The sequence below is a fragment of the Dipodomys ordii genome, unplaced genomic scaffold (genome assembly GCF_000151885.1).
Source record: "Dipodomys ordii isolate 6190 unplaced genomic scaffold, Dord_2.0 Scaffold71, whole genome shotgun sequence".
Taxonomy (NCBI): domain Eukaryota; kingdom Metazoa; phylum Chordata; class Mammalia; order Rodentia; family Heteromyidae; genus Dipodomys; species Dipodomys ordii.
Window position 1 is genome coordinate 2,112,546 of NW_012267287.1, and position 26,388 is coordinate 2,138,933.

Sequence of the window (26,388 nt, forward strand, 5' to 3'; positions counted from 1 at the left end):
CGGGGACGGCGCGGCGGGACGCGCCATAATATAACATTTTAAAAGAGAAATATATTTCTGGATGCCGGCGGCTCACAGCTGTAATCTTATCTACTCAGGAGACCGAGATCTGAGCATCAAAGTTCAAAGCCAGCCCAGGCAGGAAAGTCTGTTGAGACTCTTATCTCCAAGTAATCACCAACACCCTGGAGGTGGAGCTGTGGCCCAAGTGATGGAGCACTGGCCTTGAACCAAAAAGCTAAGGGACAGCGCCTATTGTTGGAGTTTAAGCCCCAGGACTAGCATCAAAAATTAAAAATAAAAATAAATAATAAAGAAGAAATATATTTACTTTGAATTCTACTCTTGGAATCACACTGGAGAAATTCATTGGGCTGTTTAATTTCAGAGCCTTTCAAATGGTAAGCACAGAATAATGCTGACTTACTGGGGTCTTTTCACATTTTCTTTGTTTTTGTGGTTGTACTTTAAAATTTTTGTTCTTTTTTTTTTGTAAATAAAATGTATAGATGTGGGAAGAACCTAAGAAGTACTGGCTAGTGAAAATAAATTACCAAACCCAGCCACACTAGATAACAGAATATTAAACAGCAGAAAGGCTATTTATAGAAAAGATTCATAAACTCCAGGCCCCTGTGGCTCACTCCTGGAATCCCAGCTGCTCAGGAGGCTGAGATCTGAGCATCAAAGTTCAAGGCCAGCCCGGGCAGGAAAGTCTGTGAAACTCTTATCTCCAATAAACCACCAGAAAACGGAAGTGGTGCTGTGGCTCAAGTGGTAGAGCGCTCGCCTTGAGCTGAAGAGCTGAGGGACAGTGCCCAGGCCCCGAGTTCAAGCCCCACGACTGACCAAAAAAAAAGTGCTTATAGTGGTCCAAGTATGCAAGAAATTTGGGGTACTTACCTTCCAAAGTCCTTAGATGAGATACTTACCTCATACCACACAAAGCCACTCACAATGAATTAAAATGAATCCGATTCCTAGAAGACATAGGGTCTTGGTGATGATTTGTTTTTATATGACACCAAAAGTGCAGAAAACCAAAGCAGAGGTGAACCAGGAGGCCGCGTCCGGCCGGGGACTGCTGCCTGCAAAAGACACTGCCAACAAAGCGGGACGCGCCGGACCAGAGAGGGCGTCTGCACCCCTGTCCCCTGAGGGCCGTGGGCGGCACAGCCCGGCCGCCGGATGGCAGAGGCCCGAGAAGCTGTTTCTCCAAAAAAGGCTTGCACGTGCTCTCCGTGGGCAGGCCACAGAGATGCCCGTGAGCTGTGACCCCTGCACCTGCTCGGGGGCCGGGGGCGCGGGAGAGGTGTGCTCACCAGCGGTGGAGTGGCAGTCGGCCCAGCCATTGTGAACACCGGGTGAAGATCCTTGGGAAACCAGACCCAGAGTGCCTGTGTCCTCCACAAGGGGAGCCCCCAGGAGGAGCCCCCCAGGAGGAGGTCAGCATCTCCCAGAGACAGCTGCACGCCATGTTCAGTACAGCTCACCCCTGTAATTCTAGCTACCTGGGCGGCAGAGATCCAGAGGATTGCAGTTCCAGGCATCCCAGGAGACAGTCCACAAGACCACATCCCCGCCAACTTAAAAGCGCAGCGGACGTGCCTGTCACGCCGGGTGTGTCTGAGGTGCAATAGGAGATGGTGTGGTAGGCTGCACTGAGACCCTCTTCAGAAAAGACCTGAAGCATAAGGGCTAGCGGCGTGGCTCAGGCGGTAGAGCACCCACCCAGGGAGTGCAGGACTGGAGTTCAAGACTCAGCGTTGAGGGAAAACAAAAGCAGTGTTCTGAGTGTAATAAGTCAGCCGGACACAGAAGGACAAACACTGCATCTTCTCATCCACTTGTATGTGGATGAGTCCTAGAAGCAGAGAGAAGATCGGTGGGCCCCGGGCTGTCAGGTGGGGTGGAGGAGCTGTGGGTCCAAGTTCACACTTGGGTCATCAGATGAGCAAGAGCTAGTCAGTGCTCGGTACTGAGTACTAAAGTGTGCACACAGGTAACCTCCATGTGTGGGAGGGACGTGCTATTATCTTGATGGTGGTAATTGTACTGCAGTGTGTAGGGTATCAAAACGCTGTGCTGTACACCTTCAATTTCTGTAATTTGTATCTAGCAAAGGAAAGCCGCAGCCGCATCCTCCGTGGTACTGACCGCTGCTGTCGCGGATGCTCCTGTGTGGGCCGTCTCTTCAGCCGTTGAAAATTTGCATATTTATGACAGTGCTGTGAAATCACTTTATTTTTTCCAGTTATGTTAATGACGTAAGATTGAAAGTTTCAAACCAGGCCGGTGCCGGTGGCTCATGTCTGTAATCCTAACTGCTCAGGAGGCTGAGAACTGGGAGCCCGAAAACCGAAACTGGCACTGTGGCTAAGTGGTGAGTGCTAGCCTTGAGCTGAAGAGCTGAGGGACAGCGCCCAGGCCCAGAGTTCAGGCCCCACGAGGGACCAAAAAAAAAAAAAGCTTCAAACCAAGAATGAAATGTATCTCTTTCAAAAGAAGAATTTCAGGGTCTCATCGCTCTGGTCCGTGTCAGATCTGTGAAGCCTCCTCCGTGGTTCTGGTTGGTCCTGGTGAAGGGAAAATCCCAAAAGGGCCTAGAAGTGATGCTGGCAGTATTAAAATACTGGCGCCCGCGCCGTGTGCTGCTGCCCTCGGCGCGCAGTGCTACACAGCACTACAGTAACGCATCCGTGCAGCAATACAGTGCTGTGCTGGCCCGCTGCGTGCGTGGCTGCCCCACGGTCCCGTGGAACTGTGTGGGTGAGGGCTGTTCTTGGGACTGTGACGGCTTCCGAGTGTTGGCCTCCGTGAGCTGAGATACAGCTGCACACCGGGCCTAGGCAGACGGGCATCATGAGGCTGGTCTGGCCCCCGCTGGCCTCCCCCCCCAGGCCCCAGGCCTGCCCTCGGTAGCCGGCCCTGGCACCTGCATGCCCAGGTAAAGTCCCAGCAGGCTTGGCTGCTGGAACGCAGCCCCGCCCCCAGGAACGTGTCCTCGCCCTGGGCCGAGCCAGCCAGAGCAGGGCCAGGCTCCTGTGACACGCGGCACTGTCCCACCAGCGTGCGTTCGGGCGTGCAGTCAGCCCCGGGCAGTTCCGTGAGACCCACGCGGGAATGGGAAGTTTTCCTTGCAAATTAACTTCTTAGAAAAAGTTGTCACTTATTTTTCTGCAGGGATGTGACCCTAGAGGGGTAACATGTCCAGCTTGTCCTGTGTCCAGCTTGGTGGAGGTGGACAGTCCCTGGGGTCAGAGGTCAGTGGTGAGGCGGGGGCTGAGAGGAGAGAGCCTGTGTCAGGTCAGGTGATTGTGCTGCGTGTGTGTGCATATCTGTGCCCACACTCAGCTGGAATGAACTCAGCGTCCAGTGCTCACCTGGCCTGGTCTCGGCCCACACTCTACCACAGACCCCTCCTCCGGGAGTGAAGCTCCCGGCTTAGCCGCGCTTCTGAATTTGTCTCCTCAGTGAGCGGACGCCTGGCCGACATGGCCAGCCCTGTACAGACTGCAGCTCTTACTGGGCTGGTCTCCACAGGCCAGCCAGCAGAGCGAGCCCACCCCTCCTCCCCACACCCCTGCAAAGTGCAGACCACCCCTCCTCCCCACACCCCTGCAGAGAGAGCCCACCCCTCCTCCTCACACCCCTGAAGAGTGCAGACCACCCCTCCTCCCCACACCCCTGCTGAGCGAGCCCACCCCTTCTCACACCCCTGCAGAGTGCAGACCACCCCTCCTCCCCACACCCCTGCAGAGCGAGCCCACCCCTCCTCCCCACACCCCTGCAGAGCGAGCCCACCCCTCCTCCCCACACCCCTGCAGAGCACAGCCCACCCCTCCCCCCACACCCCTGCAGAGCCAGCCCACCAGCTTCGGCCTCCTCTTTGGGGCCCTCAGTGAGGCGGGATGTCTGTGTGGCTCTGCCTTCCAGCTCCTCACCTTCATCTCTGTGCACTCTCTCTACTTTGACATTTGCAATTTTTAAGTATTGCATCAAATATTGCATGTGGTTTTCTTGCATATCTGCATCTTTCTTCTCCTTTGAACTACACTGCCACCTGTGGCTTTTTGTTGGCTATTGAACCTAAGAATATCTCAGATTTGTCTACCCAAGCTGGCCTGGAGCCACGGTCCTCAGATCTCAGCCTTTGGAGTAGCTAGAGTCACAGACAAGCCACCAGCCCTGGCTTGGGACCTTGGGCGTTAGGCCCTGCTCCAGGGTGCGTGAGGGTTGGGAGTCCTTCCTCCTCTGTGCCCTTGGTTGTTTGGTAGACCTCGGGCCCCTGTGGTGTGGGTCACATCGGGACTCGGTGCCAGCCCGCAGGGCAGGCAGGGCAGGGCAGCCTTCTGCACAGGCCGGAGGAGCAGGCTGGGGTCCAGTGGGAAGTATTTAGCACTGCTGTTGGATCACTTGTTTTGAAGCTCAGGGCACAGGCTCAGGCTTCCCAGTGTGATGGAGGCTGGCCTGCCCGCGGCTGGGCGGGTGCTGTGGTCCTTGGGTAAGGCTGCCTCCCAGGGTGTCCTCTGTGCCTTTCTCATTCTGTTTAGAACTCTAACGGCCTCCCTTGCTCGAGTGGCCCGGATGTGGGGAAGGCCCAGCGAGACCGTCCAGCGGCCTCTGGTTTGGTACCCAGCTTCTGTCCGCTAGCCCCCTGTGCCTTAGATGAGAGGCAGCCAAGGCCAGCCCTGGGCGTGCGGGGCCCTGGCGTGCCAGCCGACCCAGGTGCACCAACCCCCCTGCACAGCCGCCTGTGGTCTTGGTCTGTGATGTCCCCACCCCGCTGCTGCTCTGCCAGCTCAGGAGCTCGCTGGGTATGGATGCCAGCAGGAGGCCCTCCCTCCCCCACCCCCAGCACTCTTTGGCAACCTGGGATGCCCGCCACCGGCCTGGCTGGTCTCCAGGTCCTGTCCTTCCCGTCCCAGCCTGGCTGCCATCCCCCAACCCTCTGAAGGGCAACCGGGTGCCATGTCTGCCATGGCGCAGCTCCCCACCGGCCGGGGCGGGGGCTGCCCCTCAGAGTGGTCTGGCCTTCCCCGCAGCAAGCCAGCCTCTCCTGGAGGACTCGACTGTGCAGCCTGCCCTTCCCCGGCCTCCCCCTGCACTCTTCCCTGCACCCCCTGCACCCCCAGGACGCCTGTCCGGGCCCTGCCCACTGCCCCACCTCCAACCCTGCCTTTGCCTGGCGGCTCCGCCCCTAGGGGCTGGGCCGCCCAGGGTGGAGGTGGAGGTGATGCTGGTGGGCCCTGCAGGCCGGAGTCTGGTGTGGGCTTGCCCTGGTGCACGCCCGCCCCACACAGGGTGCCCAGAGCCCCTCCACACAGACACACAGAGCTGAGATGTGGGACGTGCTGGGATTTGCTCTTTGCAAATGAAAATGACGTGGACTTCCTCCCGCCCGGCCCAGGCCCCCTGCTGGGTGGAGCCGCCTGGAGGTGGAGGTGCCTGGGCTGACTCACGGTGCTCCTACCTGGGCAGCTCCCAGCCTCCCCTGGACCTGGGCTCTGCTCTTCCGTGGACCATGTGCTGTTTCCCGAGGCCTAATTAACTCATGTCTTTCTCTCTTTTCTTTCAGTCCGCAACTGTGTCTGATGGTGGTAAGTCCTGATTTATGATACTTTATTTTTCAATGACGTTTTCAGATTGAGAAAATGTTTTGTTATTTAGCCCAGTCAGGAAAGTGTTCCTTGCCTGTCCCTAGCCCTCCGTGGGAGGTTCTTGGCCACGGCCGGCTTGGGGCTTTGCGGAGGCCACGGCGCGGGTGGGCAGAGGGGAAGCGTGGACCAGTGCGGGCTGGGCCTGGGCAGTGGCAGGGCTCCTGCGGCGGTGGGTGACAAGTTCAAGCATGCCCCGCCTTCCCCGCACAACCAGCCTCACCCTGCCAGCCAGCTCTCAGAGCCCTCCCTGAGCCCAGCAGTGCTGGAGTTGGGTTGAGACTCCTGGTTGCTAACTCTCCTTCTTAGGAGAAAGTTAGGTGAGCTGAGGGCCTGGTGAAGAAGAGTCAAACATTTCAAACATTTCCCTTTGTTGTTAAGAAATTCTGTGCACAGAGGTTCTTCTAATAGGACCAGTTCAAAAAGGAAATAGCCAGAAACGTTTAGTTTAATTTAGGAGAACTCGGTGTGATCCTTGTCAATTTTCCTCCAGTTATTCTGTAAAAACAAACTGTTGGAGAGTTTCATCCAAAGACAACTTGTTTCTCCGGTAACTTTTAGTATTGAGAGAAACTTTTGGAAACTTCCTTTTGTCCCACAACTGCCACCTTGAGTGTTGGCCTTGGGAGAGGCTGCTGTGTGACCTGGAGAGGCTGTGACCTGGGGGGAGGCCTGGGGGAGGGGTCCGCACGGGACAGAGGAATGTGTTCTCCTGAATAACAATCAGTGCACGCGGAATGGGAACCGGACCAGCGGCCTGGAGCTCCAGGGTGGGGGTGGAGCTTTTGAATAAAGGGAATCATATTCCCTTCCGTATATCTCCGACAATAGTGGATGTGTCACTTTATCGGTCTTGAGCTGGAAGTGTGAAAACTTCCTTAATGCAGGAAAAGAAACCCAGCTGTGGGGCCCAGCCCAGCCCAGCCCAGCTCTGAGGTCAGGCCTGCCCTCTGGCTGCTGGAGGGGACCCCATTCTCACAGGGAATTATAAATGTAGTGCGCAGTTTGATCCTCTGCCGGGGCCTCGGCAGCCCCCCCCCACCTTCCTCTGATGGGGCGCCCCGGCTCCCTGGACCTTGGTTTTCCTTTCATTTTTCTTCTGTGTTCTCTGGCTTTTCTAATTATTATTATTTTTTATTGTGAAAATACCGTACAGAGGGGTTACAATTACATGAGCAAGGTAATGAATACATTTCTTTTTTTTTTTTTTTTTGGTCGTGGGGCTTGAACTCGGGCCTGGGCGCTGTCCCTCAGCTCTTCAGCTCAAGGCGAGCGCTCTACCACTTGAGCTACAGCGCCACTTCTGGTTTTCTGGTGGTTTATTGGAGATAGGAGTCTCACCATCTCTCCTGCCCGGGCTGGCTTTGAACCTCGATCCTCAGATCTCAGCCTCCTGAGTAGCTAGGATGACAGGCGTGAGCCACCAGCGCCCGGCTATGAGTACATTTCTTATCACCTCCTCCTTTGTTTCCCCTTCCCATCCTTTCCCATCTCCACCGCCTCCCCCCCCCCCAATTGTAAAGTTCATTTTTCGACATAACGACTTGTACATCTCACTGTTGCAATGGGTCCACCCATATCCCTAGTTAAGCAATTTGTTTTTTCCCTTGCACTCCCCCAAATTATGCCAACATCAAATACAGTGAAAACAGCGGTTATACCACAGGGGAGGGACATACAAAGCAACAAAGAAATAATCTTATAAATGTGTTAGAAACAATCACAAGAAAGAAAAAACATTTGAATACTTATCCGGGGGTTCATTTCACCTAACATCAACTTATCCAACGTTTTCTACTTGTCTCAGACATATACTAGTTATTGCAAATAAGGGAAACCATGGGACCTATGTTTCTTTGGGCCTGGCTTTTTTCACTTAATATACTTTTTTCCAAATCTTTCCATTTCCTAACAAATGGGGTGATGTTATTTTTTCTGATGGAGGCATAGAATTCCATTGTGTATATATACCACATTTTCTTGATCCATTCATCTACTGAGGGGCATCTGGGTTGGTTCCATATCTTAGCCATGGTAAATAAGTTGTGCTGGTAGCTTTATCTTGTTTGTGATCATTCAGGTAAATGCCCAAAAGTGGGATTGCTGGGTCATAGGGGAGCTCTATGTGGAGTCTTTTGAGGAACGTCCATACTGCTTTCCAAAGTGGTTGAACAAGTTTACACTCCCACCAACAATGCAGTAAAGTTCCCTTCTGTCCACATCCCCTCAAGCGTCTGTTGTTGTTAGAGTTCTTGATTTTTGCCATTCTAACTGGGATGAGGTGGTATCTCAATGTTGTTTTGATTCGTGTTTCTGTTATGGCTAGAGATGTTGAGCATTTCTTCATGTGTCTATTGGCCATCCTTCTTTCCTCTTCAGAGAAGTTTCTCTTTAAGTCTTTAGCCCACTTATTTATTGGGCAGTTGTTTCTTTGAGGATTTGTTGTTTGGGGATTTAATTTTTTGAGTTCCAGGTATATTTTAGATATGAGACCCTTGTCCATTGTATGGCTAGTGAAGATCTTCTCCCAATCTGTGGGCTTTCTGTTGATTTTGCTAGCACCTACAGACATATAGCCATCCCATTTTTGATAAGGGAGCTAAAAAAAGTAGAATGGAAGAAAGACAGCCTCTTCAGTAAATGGTGCTGGCAAAATTGGTTAACTACTTGTAGAAAACTAAAGCTAGATCCTTATATATCACCCTGCACCAGAATCAACTCCAAATGGATCAAAGACGTCGGAGTCAAAGCAGACACGCTGAAAACATTACAGGATGGAATAGGAGAAACCCTAGGTCTCCTTGGCACAGGCCGAAATTTTCTTAATAGAGACCCAGAAACACAACAAATCAAAGAAAGGTTGGACAAAGGGGATTGCATGAAGTTGCAGAGCTTCTGCATGGCAAAGGACATGGCTTTTCTAATTATGAGTGAGAAGAAGGTGTTCCCTGATTGAATATGCATATTGCCTTATCTGCTGTTATGACCATAGGGTTGCTGAGGCGGGGCTGGTGGACGGGTCGAGGCCCAGGCTCGACTGGAGGGAGGCAGCCTCTGCCCTGGGCTCTGCTCAAGTGCTGGAGCCACGCAGCTGTGGAGCCCAGCTCCCAGGAGGCCTCCCCCCCTCCCCTCCCCTCGGCCCTCCCTCTCCCTAGCTCCCCGCCCCCTCTGCTGACCCTGGCCATCCCTTCCCAGGGACTAGCAGGAGCGGTGAGGAGGGCTGGGCAGAGCTGAGGTGTGTTTCCACAGACATTTTCATGGCACGGGTCAGTGGTAGGAGCCTGGGACCTGCAGCTTCTGTGGGACACCGTGTTCTGAGCAGGGGTGAGGGTGGACAAGCCCCAGCCTTGGGAGGCCGTACGCCCGCCTGGGGCTGCGTCTGCGTCAGCCTGGTCTCGGGATCGGCGGACCCCCTCCCCCCCCTGCACGCTCCCCCCCCACATGCCCCCTCCCGCACGCCCCCCCCTCCCGCGGCCAGTGTGTGCCTTTGCTTACAGTGAGTGTGTCTGCAGTCTTGGTTAACAGGTGTGTTTTGTACTTGCTCAGAAGGGAAGGGTTGTGAGTACCAACTTTGAGGCTAGAGACCACTGGAGGTCTAGCTCAGAGCAGAAAGAACATTCTAGCATTTGGAGGCTTGTGCAAAAGTCTGTACAGAGTATAATTCCTTCCAGGAATCTACCTGGAGGGACATTTCAAGTCGTTAAAATATGCAACAGGCCCCAGGCTCTGGCCCCAACCCCAGCACCTCAAAAAGAGGGAGAAAGGGGCAGAGAGAGGGGGACAGGGAGAGAAGGAAGGAGAAAAGGGAAGGCATACGTAAGAGCGCTGGGCTTTCCCTGTGGGGACTGGGCCTGGACTGCGGCGCACCGCAGCCTGAGAGCCATGGTGGTTGCCCCTTCCCGAGCTTCTGGAGTGAGGGGCCGCGGCCAAGGCTGGGGGTGTGTGGGAAACGGTGCACAGCAGGCAAGGCTGGGCTCGCCAGCAGAAGACAGCCACCAGCCGTCCCTGACGGCAGGGCCAGGGAAGACCCCAGGGCCTTGGGAGGCACCTGTGATTGTTCCAGATCAGTGCAGGAGCTGGAGGCCCCACGTCCTCAGGGTGGGCTCCTCCTCCACCCCCTCCGTCGCTCATTCACGCCATTCACGCCTTTGCAAACAGAAGGCCCTCTTCAGGGCCGCAGCCGTGCCCTGTCTGCACAAGGGCCACATGGTGGCCTGTCCACACTCACCATCCTCATGGCTGTGGGCTGCCAGCCAGCTCTCCTGCCCCTCCTGCCCTGCCCGCTCCCGTCCATCCTGTCCACCGGGTGCCATGCAGGGGCCTGACTGCGGCTGTTTTCCCTTTGTCTCTCTGGATGCCCAGTTTGCTATGGCTGTTGCTGGTCTGGGCCAGGCCTGTGGGAGACCCCTCACCTCCATCCTGTCCCGAGGACGCCCTCTCCTCCACCCAGCCCGCGCCTCCCCTGCCTCTCAGCTGTTTGACAGGCACCAAGCGTGTCCTGTTCAACCTTCACTTCTGGAAGGGAGCCTCTCAGTGTCAGAGGTGGTGATTTGGAGGGCTGGCCCCTGAGCACCGTCTCCACGTGTGGGAGCCGACCCCAGACGTGCACCGTCCCGTGAGCGTCCTTGGCGGTGCTCTCACAGGGCGCAGGGCTGCTGGACCGCCGCCGCCGCCGCCAGCCTCAAAATACCGAGGGCGGCGTTAGCTGGAAGCGGAGAAGGCCCGAGCACTGTGCTGTGGCTCTTTATGGAACATTATTTGGTGAACTCACATTTTTTTCTCACTAAAAACGCCACCTAATTGCGTACTTCAGAAAGTGTTTGCTGATGAGGAGAGCTGGAGTGAGAATGTGTCACACGCCGCGGGACGGCGGCTGTTTGAACCAGTAACTATTTGACTTAATACAGTCCCGTTCCCGGTGGTTTGCTCATGGGGCTAGCCGCTCCCCCAGAGACGCCAGTGCGGGGCCTGGACACAGCATGCTGCTTCCCTCTAGTTCTGCAAGATGCATGCAGAGTTTGCATTGCTAACTGGGTTGTAAACATTTTGAAGCAGAAGTTCCAAGATAGTGGAGCAGACGATGCGTTTGTCTCCAAACCCGATCTAGCCAGATCTAGCCACCGGCGCCAGCAGTTCCCTGCATCTCCCCCCCCCCCCCCCCCCGCCTGTCTGGAAGCGGAGGTGCACCTTACCCTCTCCCAACGTGACTTGAAAGCAGTTTGATTCTTGGACAGCCAAACACAATAAACTATAGCCCTGTTTTGAAAAGCCTGTGGCAGATGGCACCCGAGTCCAGGTCAGTTGGAGGACGGTGCCACTGCCTCGCTCAGCCCGGGGCCCCTGTGCACCTTGTGGTCACACGCTTGTGGCCTGCGCCTGGCCTGGTCCACAGCGCCGCGCTGGAGTGAAGAGCCGGCTGGGCTGTCTCCCGGCCTCCACTCCTTCAGTTCCGGAAGCTCTTTGGCTGGGTCTAGGAATCCAATTTTAACAGTAGGCTGCTTAACAAGAAAAAGCGACATAAGCATTTCATTAAAGCCTATGAGGATCTTCACGAGGGTGCTCTGTGGCTGGTGCTGCTTCCATTCCGGGTAGACAAAGGCCAAGAGCCTGAGAAGGGCCTCTGGGCGGGCGGTGTGTGTCCTGTGCTCTCAGGGTGGTAGGAGGCGAGGACGGGGTGGGGAGGGGAGGGGAGGCTGCCCGGGGCTGTCCACGCTGCCACCGCAGCCAGAGCAGGGCCTCAGGGCTGCTCTGGAGCTCTGGCGCATGCCAGACCCCTCCTGAGAGTCTGCAGTCACAGCAGGATTCCGACCAGAGCTGCTGCGACTGGGACATGTCACCCGGGGTGGTGCTGCAGCTGGAGCCCGGTCTCCTGCTCTCCCCGGGGCCACAGGCCCTTGTGTGTGGCGTCCAGGCTCCTGGGGGACCTCGTGCTGGTCAGGAGCGGCCTCCCACTGGGCTGAGTGCTGGCATTAGCACCTGCTTTGCTCAGAGAAGATTTTTTTTGTTTTTGTTTTTTTTGGGGGGGGCCTGAACTCTGGGCCTGGGTGCTGTCCCTCAGCTCTTCAGCTCAAGGCTAGCACTCTACCACTTGAGCCACAGCACCACTTCTGGCTTTTTTCTTTTTGCTTATGTGGTGCTGAGGAATCGAACCCAGGGCCTCAGGCATGCAAGGCAAGCGCTCTACCACTGAGCCACCTTCCCAGCCCCCAGAGAAAATGTTTTTGTGCTCAGGATGTGCACAGGGTGTAGGGGCTGGTTGAGGCTGGTCCTCAGCGCTGTGTGTATGATGGGGGGCCACTGTCCGGCAGGCTCCCCTCCGAGGGATGCAGGGACGTAGGGACATTTGCGGGTCAGGGAGGAGCATGTTCTTGTGTGACTTGGGGCCCAGGCAGAGGGGACCAGCCCTGAGGTGGTTCTTAGACTCCTTCCCCCCCCCCCACCCCCGTGTTCCTCCAGCTACCAGCAGCACATCTCTATGGCCTGCTGTTAGACTGTGAGAGGTGGAGATCTTTCATATAAATATATTTAGGCACCCAAAATAACCAAATTGGAGAGTCCTGACCTAGTTTACTGTTTTCCAGTCTTCAAAAAGGTGTCTTTTGCTAGGTGCCGGTGGGCACGCCTATAATCCGGCTGCTCACGAGGCTGAGATCTGAGTCACAGTTCAAAGCCAGCCCGGGCAGGGAAACCCATGAGACTTTTTTTTTTGGTTGGTCCTGGGGCCTGAACTCTGGACCTGGGCACTGTTCCTCAGCTCTTCAGCTCAAGGTGAGCGCTCTACCACTTGAGCCATAGCGCCACTTCTGGTTTTCTGGTGGGTTATGGGAGATAAGAGTCTCATGGACTTTCTTGCCAGGGCTGGCTTTGAACCGTGATTCTCAGATCTCGGCCTCCTGAGTAGCTAGGATGACAGGTGTGAGCCACTGGCGTTCGGCCCTGTGAGACTCTTATCTCTGATTCACTACCAAAAACCCAGAAGTGGAGCCGTGGCTCAAGTGGACCGGAGGGGGGGGGGGGGGGGGAGGGGCTGTTCAATTGGTGCCTTCCCAGTTGGCAAGGGCCAAGCCTCTGCCCGGTGCCCAGTGCCCTCCGGCCCCATTGCAGTAGCCTGGGCTCCTGGCTCGAGTAGGGAATCCTCAGGTGGTTTCCACTTGTGCTGGTGCTACTTGTTGGAAATACTGTCCCTCCTCACCGACACCACGCCCGCCCAGACGGTGTGCAGCGGTCCTGTGCTCTGGTCTGTCTCTGGCCCCTGTATGTGGCTGCATTCTGCTTTGTTAGTCTTGTTGTCTGTCAGTAGATCAGGACTTACGTCACATTACTGCTGTTTGTCGGGCACCTGGACACCTACTGACACGTCTGCCTCTCTTTGCTTGTCTTCAAGCACTTGCGTTTTTCTTACACGCTGTAGAGCCAGTGTTTAAGTCACTGGCTCCAGTGCTTTCTTCTATCCGAGCCGGTGCAATACGGCGCTTTGGAATCTACATGAAGCTTTTCCTAGAAGCATTGCCACAAGAGTCAAACAACCACTGACCAGGCAACTGCGCTTCTGACTTGTTGCTGCAGCTGCTCGCTCCTGAGGCCAGTCCTCTGCGGGACGCGCAGAGGGCGAACTGGTTTGTTCGCCTCTTACAAAACCATGTCTTCAAGATGAATGGCTTCTAAAAATAGCTAAGCCCAGCATTCATCAGGCGGCTTGGCGCCCTTCGCCCTTTGGGAGACTCTGGTTGAGAAGAGGAAGAAGAAGGCGGTGGTAATGTGCTAGGTGTTGTGGGGATGCCCGTGCGGGCAGGACGCGGGGGCTGCTGGGGCGGGGCGTGTGTGGGCGTGGCAGGGCCCTATCCGGCCTCGAGCCGCAGACCGGAAGGCGGCCCCGCCCTGCGTCTGGGGCAGAAGGAGGGACAGGCCATGCTGAGGAAGAGCGAGGAAGAGGAACGTGCAGCTGGAGCATGCCAGGGAGGCCCCAGACCGGCCTGGAAGGCTTGCTCTGAGTGTGTGTGCACGCACACATGTGTGCGTGAACTTGGCAGACGTGGGGAGGACCGGACGGGGAGGGGCTGGGCGGTGGCCGAGAGTCTTGCCTGTGCACCAGTAGTTTTTGAAATGATTATCAAAGACCCACGGAGGCTGAAGGGAGCCGGCTGCGGGTGAGGGCTCACGTCCTCGGGGCCCAGTGGAGCCCGCTGCCTCTGTGGCTAGGGTCTGGAGGCCCTGGGAGGCCGCTGAGTCTGACACCAAAGTGCCCAGGGGTGCGGTGGACTGCCACGTGCCGACACACGAGAGGCTTGGGCCTCACCCCCAGCACCCGCAGCGCAGGGGCCCCGAGTCAGAGGCCGGAGCATGCGAGAGCCGCCGGTGTGCGTCCCACAGCGTGCTCCTGTGACCTGGGGTGAAACCCCGGGGGAGAACTGTGACCTCCACGCACACGGGTGGGTGATGCGTGAGGTTCTCCCCCCCCCGCGTGTGCTTGCACGCAGCCCCGCTCCTGAGCGCCCATCCCTTGGCGCCCTCCCACTGGGTTGGCCAGCCTGGCCTCGCTCACACAGCCAGCGCCGCGGCCAGCCGCGCCTGCCCGCAGCCTGCCTCCCCCCACAGGCACGCCGGCCGCTCCACTGGCTGTGGGGACGACGGCTGCCTAGAGGGACTGGGGAGAAGAGTCCAAAGCAGGACCTGAGGGACAGGACCCGAGCAGCAGAAGGGGCAAGATCAAAGGAGACAGACACTGTTTACGTTGTCCCAAGTCCAATTTCACAACAAAGCAGCGAGTAAAGACAGGAATAAATGAAAGAAAATGTACAGGCGGATATTATGAAACAAGAAAACTGGAATAGCAATATTCGTATCAGACAGGACAGTTCACGGTGAACAAAGCAGGACAAAGCAGACATTGTGCACCCAAACGACAGCACTGCGTGCGCGAGCCGGGGCGGCAGGCTCCGGCTGCGGACACATCCTCCCGGAGGCACGCCGGCCGCGTGCACAAGCCACAGCTGAGTGACAGACAGACAGACAGACCACCAGTGACAGATCTTCCAGCCCAGTGTAGAGTACATTTTCTCAAAGGCATACAGAGGGCCTGGGAAGGTGGCTCAGTGGTAGAGCGCTTGCCTTGCATGCCTAAGGCCCTGGGTTCGCTTCCTCAGCACCACAGAAGCAAAAAGAAAAAAGCCGGAAGTGGTGCTGTGGCTCAAGTGGTAGAGCACTAGCCTTGAGCTGAAGAGCTGAGGGACAGCGCCCAGGCCCAGAGTTCAGGCCCCACGACCGGACCCCCCCCCCCAAAAAAGGCATACAGAACATTTATCAAATGTAAAAGCACTATAGCATGGATCTCCTGGCAGCAATATAAATAGATGCCAGAATAAAAAATAGAATTTATACATTAAACTTTTAATTAAATTAAAAAAATTTTTTTTTGTCTGTCATGGGGCTTGAACTCTGGGCCTGGGCGCTGTTCCTCAGCTCTTCAGCTCAAGGCGAGTGCTCTACCACTTGAGCCACAGTGCCACTTCTGGTTTTCTGGTGGCTTATTGGAGGTAAGAGTCTCATGGACTTTGCTGTTGGAGCTGGCTTTGAACCGTGATCCTCAGATCTCAGCCTGCTGAATAGCTAGGATTACAGGCGTGAGCCACCAGCATTCGGCTTTAATTTTATTTTTAACTATAATTTTATTGTTAATTTTATTATTAAGGTGTTGTACAGAGGGCGTAGTGTTTCAGTAACCAGTGCATTTCTTTTTCTTTTTTTTTTTGTCAGTCATGGGGCCTGAACTCTGGGTCTGGGCGCTGTCCCTCAGCTCTTCACTCAAGGCTAGCGCTCTACCACATGAGCCACAGTGCCACTTCCGGCTTTTTCTGCTTATGTGGTGCTGAGGAATCGAACCCAGGGCTTCATGCATGTAAGGCAAGCGCTCTACCACTGAGCCACCTTCCCAGCCCCTAACCAGTACACTTCTTTTGTGGATAATATCACCCCTTCCTTTGCTTTTGTGGATAATATCACCCCTTCCTTTGCTTTTGTGGATAATATCACCCCTCCCTTTGCTTTTGTGGATAATATCACCCCTCCCTTTGCTTTCCCCCAGTTTCCTTGTCTTGTTCCTGCTCACAAGTTGCATAGCTCATTTCCTACATAATATCTATCAAACAGCATGATAGAATTGTCCACCCTTCCTTCCTACCCTCGCTTTATCTGTCCTTCCCCCCCCAAAAAAAAACCCCAAAGCAAAAATACCACCACCACCTCCACCACCAACAGCAAAAACCCATGTTTTCATTTCCCAGAGTTCATTTTGATAAATAGCATTTAACTGTTCAGACTTGTTACGCCTTTGTGTGCCTCCCTTAGTTGGACTGCGTGCATGAATGCCTAGAGCCTGCATAGCTTATCATGTCCAGTTCTATTTTAGATCGAGCTTCCACTGAGGGGAGAAAACATTCGTCTTTTGTCTCTCTGAGCTTGGCTGACCTCACTTAGCATGATTTGTTCTAGATCCATCCATTTCCCTGCAAATGACATCATCTTACTCTTTCTAATGCATGAGTAGCATTCCATCGTGTGTAGGTACCACATTTTATTGATCCACTCATCTGTTGTAGAGCATCTGGACGTGTGAGTGTTTTTACTGAATCCTGACTTGTAAGGATCAGGGTAGAGGCCCACAGTGGTGTGGCTGGGTCAGAGGAAGGTCTATGTTTCGTTCTCTTTTTTTCTTATCATAAAGGTGGTATTCGGGGATTACAGCTAAAGTGTACATTTCTTTTTGGGCAATGTTACTCCTTCCCTTACACTTCCCAAGTTTTTCCCTCCCATCCCTACCCACAAGTTGTATAGTTGATTTTCAATGTAGTGCCTCCCCGTACCCTCCCCAAAATACAACTAAAACAAACAAGTCAAAAGAAAACAAAAACAGCAACAAAGAGGAAAACCTCTTGTTTCCATCCTGATAAATGTTACTCTGTGTGACATGTTTAGTTTTCTGAGGACCCTCCAGACTGTTGTCCCGCATGGTCATTTTAGTTCACACTCCCTCCAGCAGTTCAATGGGTTCCTCTTTCCCCACATCCCCACCTGCATTTGTTGTGTGAATTCTGGTCCAGTCTAGCTGGGGTGAGCTGGAATCTCACAGTTGTTTTGATGTGCATTTCCTTTATGGCCAGAGAGGGATGTTGAGCATTTCCTCACGCACCCATTTGCCATTTTTGCTTCTGAGAAGTCTCTCCTTAGTTCCTCTGCCCAATCAATAGATTGGTCTCTTAGTTTTTGTGTGTGGGGTTTAATTTTGAGCTCCTTGCATATTTTGAATATTAGGCCTTTGTCAGATCTATTGCTGGTAAAGATTTTCCCCTAGGATGTTGGCTGTCTTTTTAAAATTTTTATTGTTATTATAGAGGTGTTAGACAGAGGGGTTCCATTTACATGAGTCGGTCATGAGTGCATTTCCTCCCCTGCTGTATCATCTGTTCCCTCACTCTCTCCCAGTCATATCCTGGCTCATGAAGCTTGGGCCGAAGCCTGAGCGTGGTGTGGCTGGGTCCTGGGGTGGGTCTAAGGTTAGTTGTTTGAGGACCCTCCAGTCGGCCGTCCACGCGGTTGTACTGGCATGCATTCCCACTGTGCTCCTGTCCGCTGCTGTGCAAACCCTTTTTATTTTGATGTAATCCCATTTGCTAACTTTCTCCTATTTACTATGCCCCTGGGACTTTTTTCAAAAAGTTCCTACTATGCTTTATGAGTTCTAACGTTTCTCCTACTGCGTCTGGCAGTAGTTTTCACAGTTCCGCTTTGAGTTCCTCTTGGAAGCTGGTGACGGCAGGCTTGCCATGTTAAGTTTTCTTCGTGTGACGTCCAGTGTTCCCGTCACAAGTATTGACAAGGTTATCTTTTTCCACCATATGTTTTTGGCTCCCTTGTCAAATTTCAGATAACTGTTAAGAGTATGGCTTAATTTCTGGGTCTTCTATTCTGTTCCACTGCTCTTCGGGCCTGTTCTTGTGCCAGTACCAAGTTGTTTTTGTTATTAGAGCTCTGTAGTAAAGCTAGAGGTCTGGGGTTGTGATTCTGCCAGCATTGCTTTTTCAGCCTAAAATTGCTGTGGCTATTTGCGGTCTTTTGTGGTTCCATATGAATTTTTGGCTTGTTTTCCGTATACTGGTGAAGAGTGGCATTGGGATTTTGAGGGGATTATGTTGTTTGTAGATCACCTTTGGCGATCTACTGGTGGAATTAATATTCCACCAGTCCATGAACATGGGAGGGCTTTCTACATTAAAAAATTTAAACCATGCTTCAGAATAATCTATGCAACAATAATGTAAAGCACTAACTGTAAATAGGAAAAAAAGTTTGAAATAGTAAGAAAAAAAAAGAACAAGATGAATGTAACTTAAGATGAAGGAAATAAGGATAAACATGGAAATGAACAAAATATATCACAAAACAAATGCATAAGCCGGGTGCCGGTGGCTCACACCTGTAATTCTAGCTACTCAGGAGGCTGAAATGTGAGGATTGTGATTTGAAGCCAACCCATGCAGGAAAGTCCGTGAGACTCTTAATTGGAGAATTAGCCACCAGAAAACCAGAAGTGGTACTGTGGCTTAAAGAGGTAGAACGCTAGCCTTCAGTGAAAAGCTCAGGGACAGTGGCCAGGCTCTGAATTCAAGCCCCACAACTGACAAAAATAAGGAAAAAAACCACAAAACACATGTAACTAATAATAATAATGCAAACAGCTAAGTTTTCAACAAGTGTGACTGCGGGAGAGGCAGCACCAAGAGAAGCAGCTCCCAGCTCTGGCTAGAAAGTAGTGTTGAGAGAATTCTAGCAGCAACTGTCTGTGAATACATATGGTTATTAGAGCAAGTTGACTTTTTAAAGGAAAATACAAACTATAAGAAATAGAAACTGAGGGGCTGGGAAGGTGGCTCAGTGGTAGAGCGCTTGCCTTGCATGCCTGAGGCCCTGGGTTCGATTCCTCAGCACCACATAGGCAAAAAAAAAAAAAGCTGGAAGTGACGCTGTGGCTCAAGTGGTAGAGCGCTAGCCTTGAGCTGAAGAGCTGCGGGACAGCTCCCAGGCCCAGAGTTCAGGCCCCACGACCGGACCCAAAAAAAAAAAAGAAATAGAAACTGATTAGATAAACGAATGGGGGCTGGCGGGATTTGGAAGTTAAGGATGCATCTGTCCCACAAGACCAGTATATTCTAGATGAGTGTCCTAGTCAGCTTAGGTTGAGTAAGGCCCCGTAACAAGCAGTCCCACGCCCGGGGGCTTTCAGGTCTCTCATGCCCGCTGCATCTGTGCTTGTGCTGTGTTTCCCTCAGCCAGCCAGGCAGTGGGCGCAGCCCCGGGTGGGTGCAGCCACACTGAGGACACCATGGGCAGGTCTGACTGCAGGAAGCCCCGACGGCCTTCCCAGGGAAGGCGGGGGTAATGTGGCACGCAGCCTTGCTCCGCACGCACCATAGCAGCCGCTCGACTCTTGGCAAGGCAGACCTGTCCTCGGCATGAACACCAGAGTCAGGACGGAGGGAAACTCGATGACTGGCAGCCTCTCACAGGAAAGACCCCTAGTAAAGATTCGCAAGTAGACGGAACCCGCCCTGTTTTTCATACTGCCTTCCTGGGAATGTGGTTTGTGTGATGACCACCGGGACGTGTCCCGAGCTGCGTCTGCGTCTGCGCCTCCGCGCGTGGTCAACACCATCGCCGGCGCTGGGGCCACAGGGCTGCATGGCACATCCGGAGGCGGCCCGCACTCGGGGTCTGCCGAGCTGTCTGGGGGGGAGGGGAGTGGGTGCCCTCCTGGCAGTGGCCTCCCTCCCGCGGCTCTGCAGGCCGGGAAGCGCGGGCTGCTGGGTCCCCGCCCGGGAGCAGGGGACAGGCACCTCGCTCAGCGGAGTTTTGGGAGCTCCAGCGTTTAAAATTGCTTGCTTGATAAAGTTGCAGTCAAGTGCAAGTTCAAGTACTGCATCTACTCAGTGCTGCGTCTCTCCTTGCTCTGCTCCTTCCCTTTGGCAGCAGTGGGGTTGCACGGGGGCTTCACTCTTGCTGTGCAGTTGCCTTCACCCCTGAGCCACGCTCTCCTCTCCGGCTGGACCACTTTGATGATTAACTGCCGTGCCGTCTAGGCGGGCCCGGCGGGCCGTGAGTCTCTCTCCTTGCCTCTCACGGCCCTTCCCCCAGCATGAGGGCCACCAGGCCTGTGTTTGCTGGGCAAGTGCTCTGGTGCTGGACCCTACTCCCAACCATTGTTTTTAGATGACCGTCTGGGGAGAGGGGAATGGAGGGGTCTTGTGTTTTCCCAGGCCCCGCCTCTGGCCACAGCCGCCTGCCTGCTGAGACTCTCAGACGCGCACCACCGCACCTGGGTTGCTGCTCGAGCGAGGGTCTTGTGTTTTCCCAGGCCCCGCCTCTGGCCACAGCCGCCTGCCTGCTGAGACTCACAGATGCGTACCACCGCACCTGGGTTGCTGCTCGAGCGAGGGTCTTGCTTTCTTGTTTATTGCTAACTTTTTTGCTCAAGCTAACCTTTTTGCAACTTCAGCCCTTCCACTCGTTCCCTCCTGTGTAGCTGGGATTATAGGCATGAGCTACAGTGCTCAGCACGCTCCCACCTCTGAATGTGGCCTTTGCAGCAGGAGTCCAGGCCCGCCCCCTGGGGCACCGTCCTTGCCTCCTCTTTGGCCTGCGGAACAAGCACCGGCTCACCACCCTGGCTGCTGTCACGTGCGGCCTGTCCCAGCTGTGGGGAGGGGAGCGGCAGTTCTGACCTTCCTCCCCAGCCCACGCGTGTGCGTGTGCGTGCGTGTGCATGTGGCAGTTCTTTTTTTATTTTTGTCGGTCGTGGGGCTTGCACTCTGGGCCTGGGCGCTGTCCCTCAGCTCTTCAGCTCAAGGCGAGCGCTCTACCACTTGAGCTACAGCGCCACTTCCGGTTTTCTGGTGGTTTATTGGAGATAGGAGTCTCACGGTCTCTCCTGCCCGGGCTGGCTTTGAACCTCGATCCTCAGATCTCAGCCTCCTGAGTAGCTAGGATTACAGGCGTGAGCCCCCAGCGCCCCGGCGGGAGTGGCAGTTCTGACCTTCCTCCCCAGCTCAAGCGTGTGCGCGGGAGCGCGTGGGTGTGTGTGTGTGGAGTCTGTCTTCTTGGTGGGGCAGGCCAGCATGCAGGACTCAGATTCCTGAGTCTCCAGGAAGCGTGGCTGCTCTGTGAAGGGTGCGACCCCACGCGTCCTCCGCTCAGGCCTGGCAGGTGGGGGAAGGGCGCTCAGCTCCGCCGGGCTGGCCGCGCGCCGTGCCTCCCGTCAGCGCCTCCTGTCAGCACCGGTCTCCCTCGGGCCCGCGCCGGCCACAAGTGGCGGGGCCTCCTCTCCCTTCGCCCCCACTTCCCACGCTGACCCCCGCGCGCTGCCCGCCCAAGGCCACGCAGGCTCTTCAGCATTTGCCATCTGCTTGGCATTTTCCTCCAGAAGGCTCTGCCACTCAGATGCTGAAAGTTTCTTTGCGGGTGGGAGCTCCTTGGGTGGTTGTGAGCCGGCCGCTTAGGCGCCAACCGAGAAAGTTTTCTCGTAGGTGCGCGCAGTGCTGGGGGCGTGCTGGCCACGAAGGCTTTGCTCTTGGGTGGACTGCGAGGTCTGGCTAGGAGAAGCCTGCCTGCTCGTGGGCACCGGGAGTCAGCTGGGAGCTGGGGGGCACCGCCCGCCCCACCGCCACGGCCGTGCCCTGGGCAGGGGCACCGTCCAAGACCTGAGCAGCCTGGCTGGGGAGCGGGCCAGGCGATGAAGCTGCTGTGGGTTGGGGCGTCATGTCACATCATCGGCAGGGCTCTGTCCTCACAGGCAGAGCGGTGCTCACGTGAGGAGCTGGGTGGCTTCCCCGGGCCTGTACCAGCCAACTCACAGAGGTAGGGACAGGGCCGAGGCCCCTGCCCATGCGCCCCTCCTTCCTTGGAGCCCTAGCTCCAAAGCCGCAGCCGGCTCCTGGGTGATTTCCTTGAAGGACTCACTGCTTTGACAGGGGAGGATCGGCCATAGTGAAGGAAGGCGGCAGTAGGTGGCTGGTGAGGTGGGTGGGGGCAGTAGGTGGCTGGTGAGCTGGGCGGTGGGGGCAGTAGGTGGCTGGTGAGCTGGGCGGTGGGGGCAGTGTAGGCGCTGGCTGGGTAGGGAAGTGGCCGCCTCTTGGTGCTGGTGGATGGGCATGTGTTGTCACGTATGTTGTCTAGTATGTAGACATGAAGTTATGGGCTCTTCACAGAAGTTGCCAAGCTGGCATGCCATGTGTGCGGAGAGCTTCTGTACCTGGAGAGGCCCTCAAGGTGGCCTGGCTCTGCTCAGGCCATGGCGTGAGGTCCTGGAGGGAGGCGGGGGTGGGGGCGGTGTCGGCCTGTGGGGTGGCTGAGGCTTCCAGTGCTCTGGGCTTTCCAGCGTGTGGTGTGTTTTGCTTTGGATGTGGCTTGTCGTGGTTCATTTGCCTCTTACCTAAGAGACCCCTAGTGATCACTTGTGTTTATGCAATTAAAAGTGTTTGGCATTAAAGCACACACGGGCACAAGCGTAGCAATCTCATACTTGGAAGCCGGGAGTTTGTTTCTTGCTCTCCGTGCAGGGCTCAGCCTCGGCCTCTGCCCGCCGGGCAGGCGTGCGAGCGTGCGCAGCCCCGCTGTCTCCTGACTCCTCGTGTAAATAATTCAGCGGCTGTGAATTATGTATGCACGGGGCAGCGGAGTGGAGCCTCCGCCCCGGAGGCCTTGTGGAGCGGGGCTGTCCCTGGAGAAGCCGCGGCGGCTGCCACTCCTGGAGGCCCGAGTGGAGCCAGGAAGCATGGCCCTGCGCGGCCCCGGGTATGGGTGCAGAGGGGTGGCTGACGCTGAACGGTTGGAAGTACTGGGCTAAATGGCCTCACAGCGGCTCGTATCGGCTCTGCCCAGGTAAAGTCCCTTACCGGCCTGCGGGTCTGCCTGCCACGCGGGGCAGGGGAGAGGGTCCGTGTGGTCCGAGGCAAGCCTGTGCGGGACGGCGGCCTGCCACCTGGGCGGGGTGACGAGAGGTGATGTGGGGTTGAGGGCCTGTGCTGTGACGCTGGCCCCACACCTAGGTGTCACTTAAATTTGTTACATGGTGTCCCTTTGCCAACCAGTCAGTAGCGACGTGGTGGCTTTTCTGGCTTATCTGACAGACCACAAAAACCCTTTCACCAGAAGAGCACTTCGGTGACTCAGAAAATGAAAACCCACAACAAACCCTCAGAAAAGGTCTCTGAGGTGACGGGAAGCGGGGGGGGGGGGGGGGGGGGGGGGGGAGGGCGTGGACGGCTGTGGCTCCGGCCGGGCCGCGTCGCCTGCCGCCGGGCTGCAAGCTGGACCTGGACCGCGAGCTGTCGGATCGCAGGGAATGTCAGAGGGCAGTGCTCATGGGGTCCGGGTCAAGCCTTCGGTGAACACACACGGTTTTCCATGCAGGAGGACAGTTCTAGAATATGCTGTAGACTGCAGCTCCACGAGAATGGAGCTTTCTGTGCCTGTTGTGTTGAGAATGGTGCTGAGATTTCCACTCCACAGGGTGTCTCTGCCACAACCCTCAAGGGCCTTGCTGCCGCCTGTCCCCCACGGCCTTCTGCACACGTGTGTGCACACGCTCCATCCGTGCCCCTACGGCCTTCTGCACACGTGTGTGCAACACTCCATCCACGCCCCCATGGCCTTCTGCACACGTGTGTGCAACACTCCACCCATGCCCCCACGGCCTTCTGCACACGTGTGTGCACACGCTCCATCCACACCCCCATGGCCTTCTGCACACGTGTGTGCACACGCTCCATCCACGCCCCCACGGCCTTCTGCACACGTGTGGGCACACGCTCCATCCACGCCCCCTGGCCTTCTGCACACGTGTGTACACACGCTCCATCCATTTGTGTGCATACATTTTACCCAAGTAGGATCAGGGCTGGGAAGTTGGCTCAGTGGTAGAGCACTTGCCTTGCATGCCTGAGGCCCTGGGTTCGATTCCTCAGCACCACATAAGCAGGAAAAAAAAAAGTCACCCAAGTAGGATCATACTGTGCTCATGTGATTCTGTGTACCGTCCCTTGAAGGGCTGTCATCCTCTCTGACTTTCCACTCTGAACCTGTGTGACCTGGAGAGCCGGCTGTGAGCATGTGGGGTGGCCTGGCGCTGGCCTTGGACGCCCCTCTGCTCCAGGGCCTCCGTGTTGGACTTGTGGCCGCAGCCCTGCACGGGGGGCGCTCCCGGTCACGTGAGGGAGGGTGTGCCCCCAGGGTCTGAAGGAGGCAGCCGGTCTCACGCATGGCACGCAGCCCCCTCCCTCCGCTGGACGGTGTCTACAGCTTCGGCGAGGACACCCTTGTTTCCTGAGCATTGCGTCCCTAGCCCGGACACCTAGAGATGGCCCGCTCACGCTCGAGGCTGGGCCTTCCACGCACTGGTACACACTGAGGAGCTGAGTGCGAGGCCCAGCGCACACACACTCGAGGGTCCAGGTTGGTTTCGTGTGAGGAAAATGTTCATTTCTCGCTTAGACTTTCAAAGTGCCTGTATTGGTTTGAGTCTAGAAAGTTCTGCCTTTGGTATAGGCTAGCTCTTATCATAAAGATAAGTCTGTCAACGCTTGGGTCATGCTTAGCTTACATTTCCAGTCAGCACTCCTGTGTTCATTCACTCAATCACTGCACAAGCACAGCACCTCGGCAGCTGGCTCTGGAGGGGCCGGACCACCCTGGGTGCCGGCTTGTGTGCCGGGATGGGCAGGGCCGTGCTGGTGCAGCCTGCCGGGTGCAGGGTGCGGAGCGGGCCGGAGCAGGCTGGCGAGCTGGGCTGTCTGGGAGCTGGAGTTCCTCCCCTCCCCGACAGCACCAGGGTGCGGGGCTGACAGGCACGTGGGTACAGAGGGCTTACAGCCCGCAGGTCAGCGGTGAGTGGGTCACCCTGCCCACCGTTCTCCGCCAGCCCCCCCCAACTTCCACATAGTGTGCATTGAATATAGCGACTGTGTTAGTTCTCCCTCCTCCCTCCATTCCTGTGCCCCCAAATCTTTCTGCGTCCTGGTATTCATTTTTTGAACAATTCATTAGTTCAGAATCCTTGGGCTCCTCCCCCAAGTTTAACTCTCCTTTAGCCGTTGGTGTGCATGTTGCACATCACCTGCATATGTTGTCACGTGTGTTTGTATTTTAGGTTGAGCTTCCACATATGAGAGAAAGCATGCACCATGTTTCTCTCTGAGCCTGGCTTACTTGATGTAACAATTTTTTTCGAGGTCTATCCATTTCCTTTCAGGTGACATAATATTGTTTATTCTGATGGGTGAGTCTTTTTTCTGGTGTGGGGCACTGGGCTGTTGTGAGTGGAGCAGCAGTCAACGGGCGCGTGTGGCTGTGACCCCCCACGTGCAGGTGTCTTTACCAGGTGTCTTCAAGGACTACCTCGGGTCTCCCAGTATTTCTCTAATTGCATTTTACACTGAAATCTGGTCACCTGGGTCTGACTTCACGTGCACTGGAGGTCAGGTGGGACCCGTCTCCCCCCAGTGACCCGCCTGTCCCGAGACCTCAGCCCCTTCCTGGACTTGGTCTTCTGTCCCGGGGTGCACCTGCTGTGCGCAGTGGGCCTGGAGATCTCTCCGCCCTTCGGCTCACTGTGGGTCGTGGGTGGGGAGCTGGCCCCAAGGGAAGGTGCAGGGCTGACAAAAGCTCTGTTAATGCACAACGGGGATTCGGTGCAGAGGAGGGAGAGACGAAGACTGCGCAAGCTACGGGACATGACGGCCCCAGAGGTGGGCGAGCACACCAGAGTGGCCCAAGCCTCTCGCACACGTGAAACAGGACAAGCGTTCCGTGTCAGGTGTTTCTAGATGGTTCCTCGATGGGCCGCAGCATTGCGTAGAGCAGCCACACCCTGCTAGCTTCTCAGTGTCTGGCCTTCTCAGTGCTGGCCCCGTTGCCCACCCTGAAGTGTCTTCCAGAAGAGCCGCTCAGAGTGTGCGTGCCCGCCCCGGCGCCAGGCCGCCCCGGTGTCCTCCCTGGGCCGGGCCGGGCCATGCGCTCCTTGATTTCAAAAGTGGAGCCGGGAGGGTCTCACCGTGCGCACATGCTGGTCTTGTGACGTCACTTCTCTGCACGTGCGCATCTGTGGTGTGTAGAAGATGGGGCTGCTTGGAACCTAATGAGGGCCGCATGTAAACAGTCGTGCTAGACACGAGGGTGGAGCCACCCCCGCTCAACCCGAGTCCCGGGGTTTGCCCCGGCCCACAACAGCAGCGTGCTGTGCTGGGTCTCAGGTGAGCGGCAGGGTGCTGGGGACCAGGCGTCCTGGGAAGGCCTCCGCGCTCACCCCGGGCCGCCGCTTCCCGAGCCCCACCTGCGGGAGGTGGCACGGTAGGGGCCTGCTCACCCCCGCCCCAGGCTCGCCTGACCCGCACAGGAGCAGGGAGCAGGTCCACTGGGGATCGGAACTGGGGAGGGGGCCGAGGGGAACGTGGGAGGTGGGTGCCGGTCAGCTCCGCCACACACAGCGCGAGGCCTCCCCTGTGCCGCTGGCCGGCCGGGCTGGGCTCCCTGCACCCAGGATGCTCCCATAGAGGGGCACGTTCTGGGGGAACCTGGTGGTCCCTAGAGCACCTGCTCAGCCTGTCCCTCCCGGGCTTAGGCCAGAGCCCACGCCCCAGCTTCTGGGCGGGGTCTCTGTCTGGGCAGCAGTGTGTTTTTGAACCAGGAA

General features: G+C 55.9%; 1 protein-coding gene across 1 annotated transcript in view; it reads left to right on the top strand.

The window, feature by feature from the left end:
- Positions 1 to 26,388, top strand: part of Rgs12 (regulator of G-protein signaling 12) — a 64,461-nt gene that overhangs the window by 24,663 nt on the left and 13,410 nt on the right. The window contains exon 3 of the mRNA XM_013023854.1: positions 5,579 to 5,600. Coding sequence (XP_012879308.1) covers positions 5,579 to 5,600 — 22 coding nt within the window. The remainder of the gene's footprint in view (positions 1 to 5,578; positions 5,601 to 26,388) is intronic.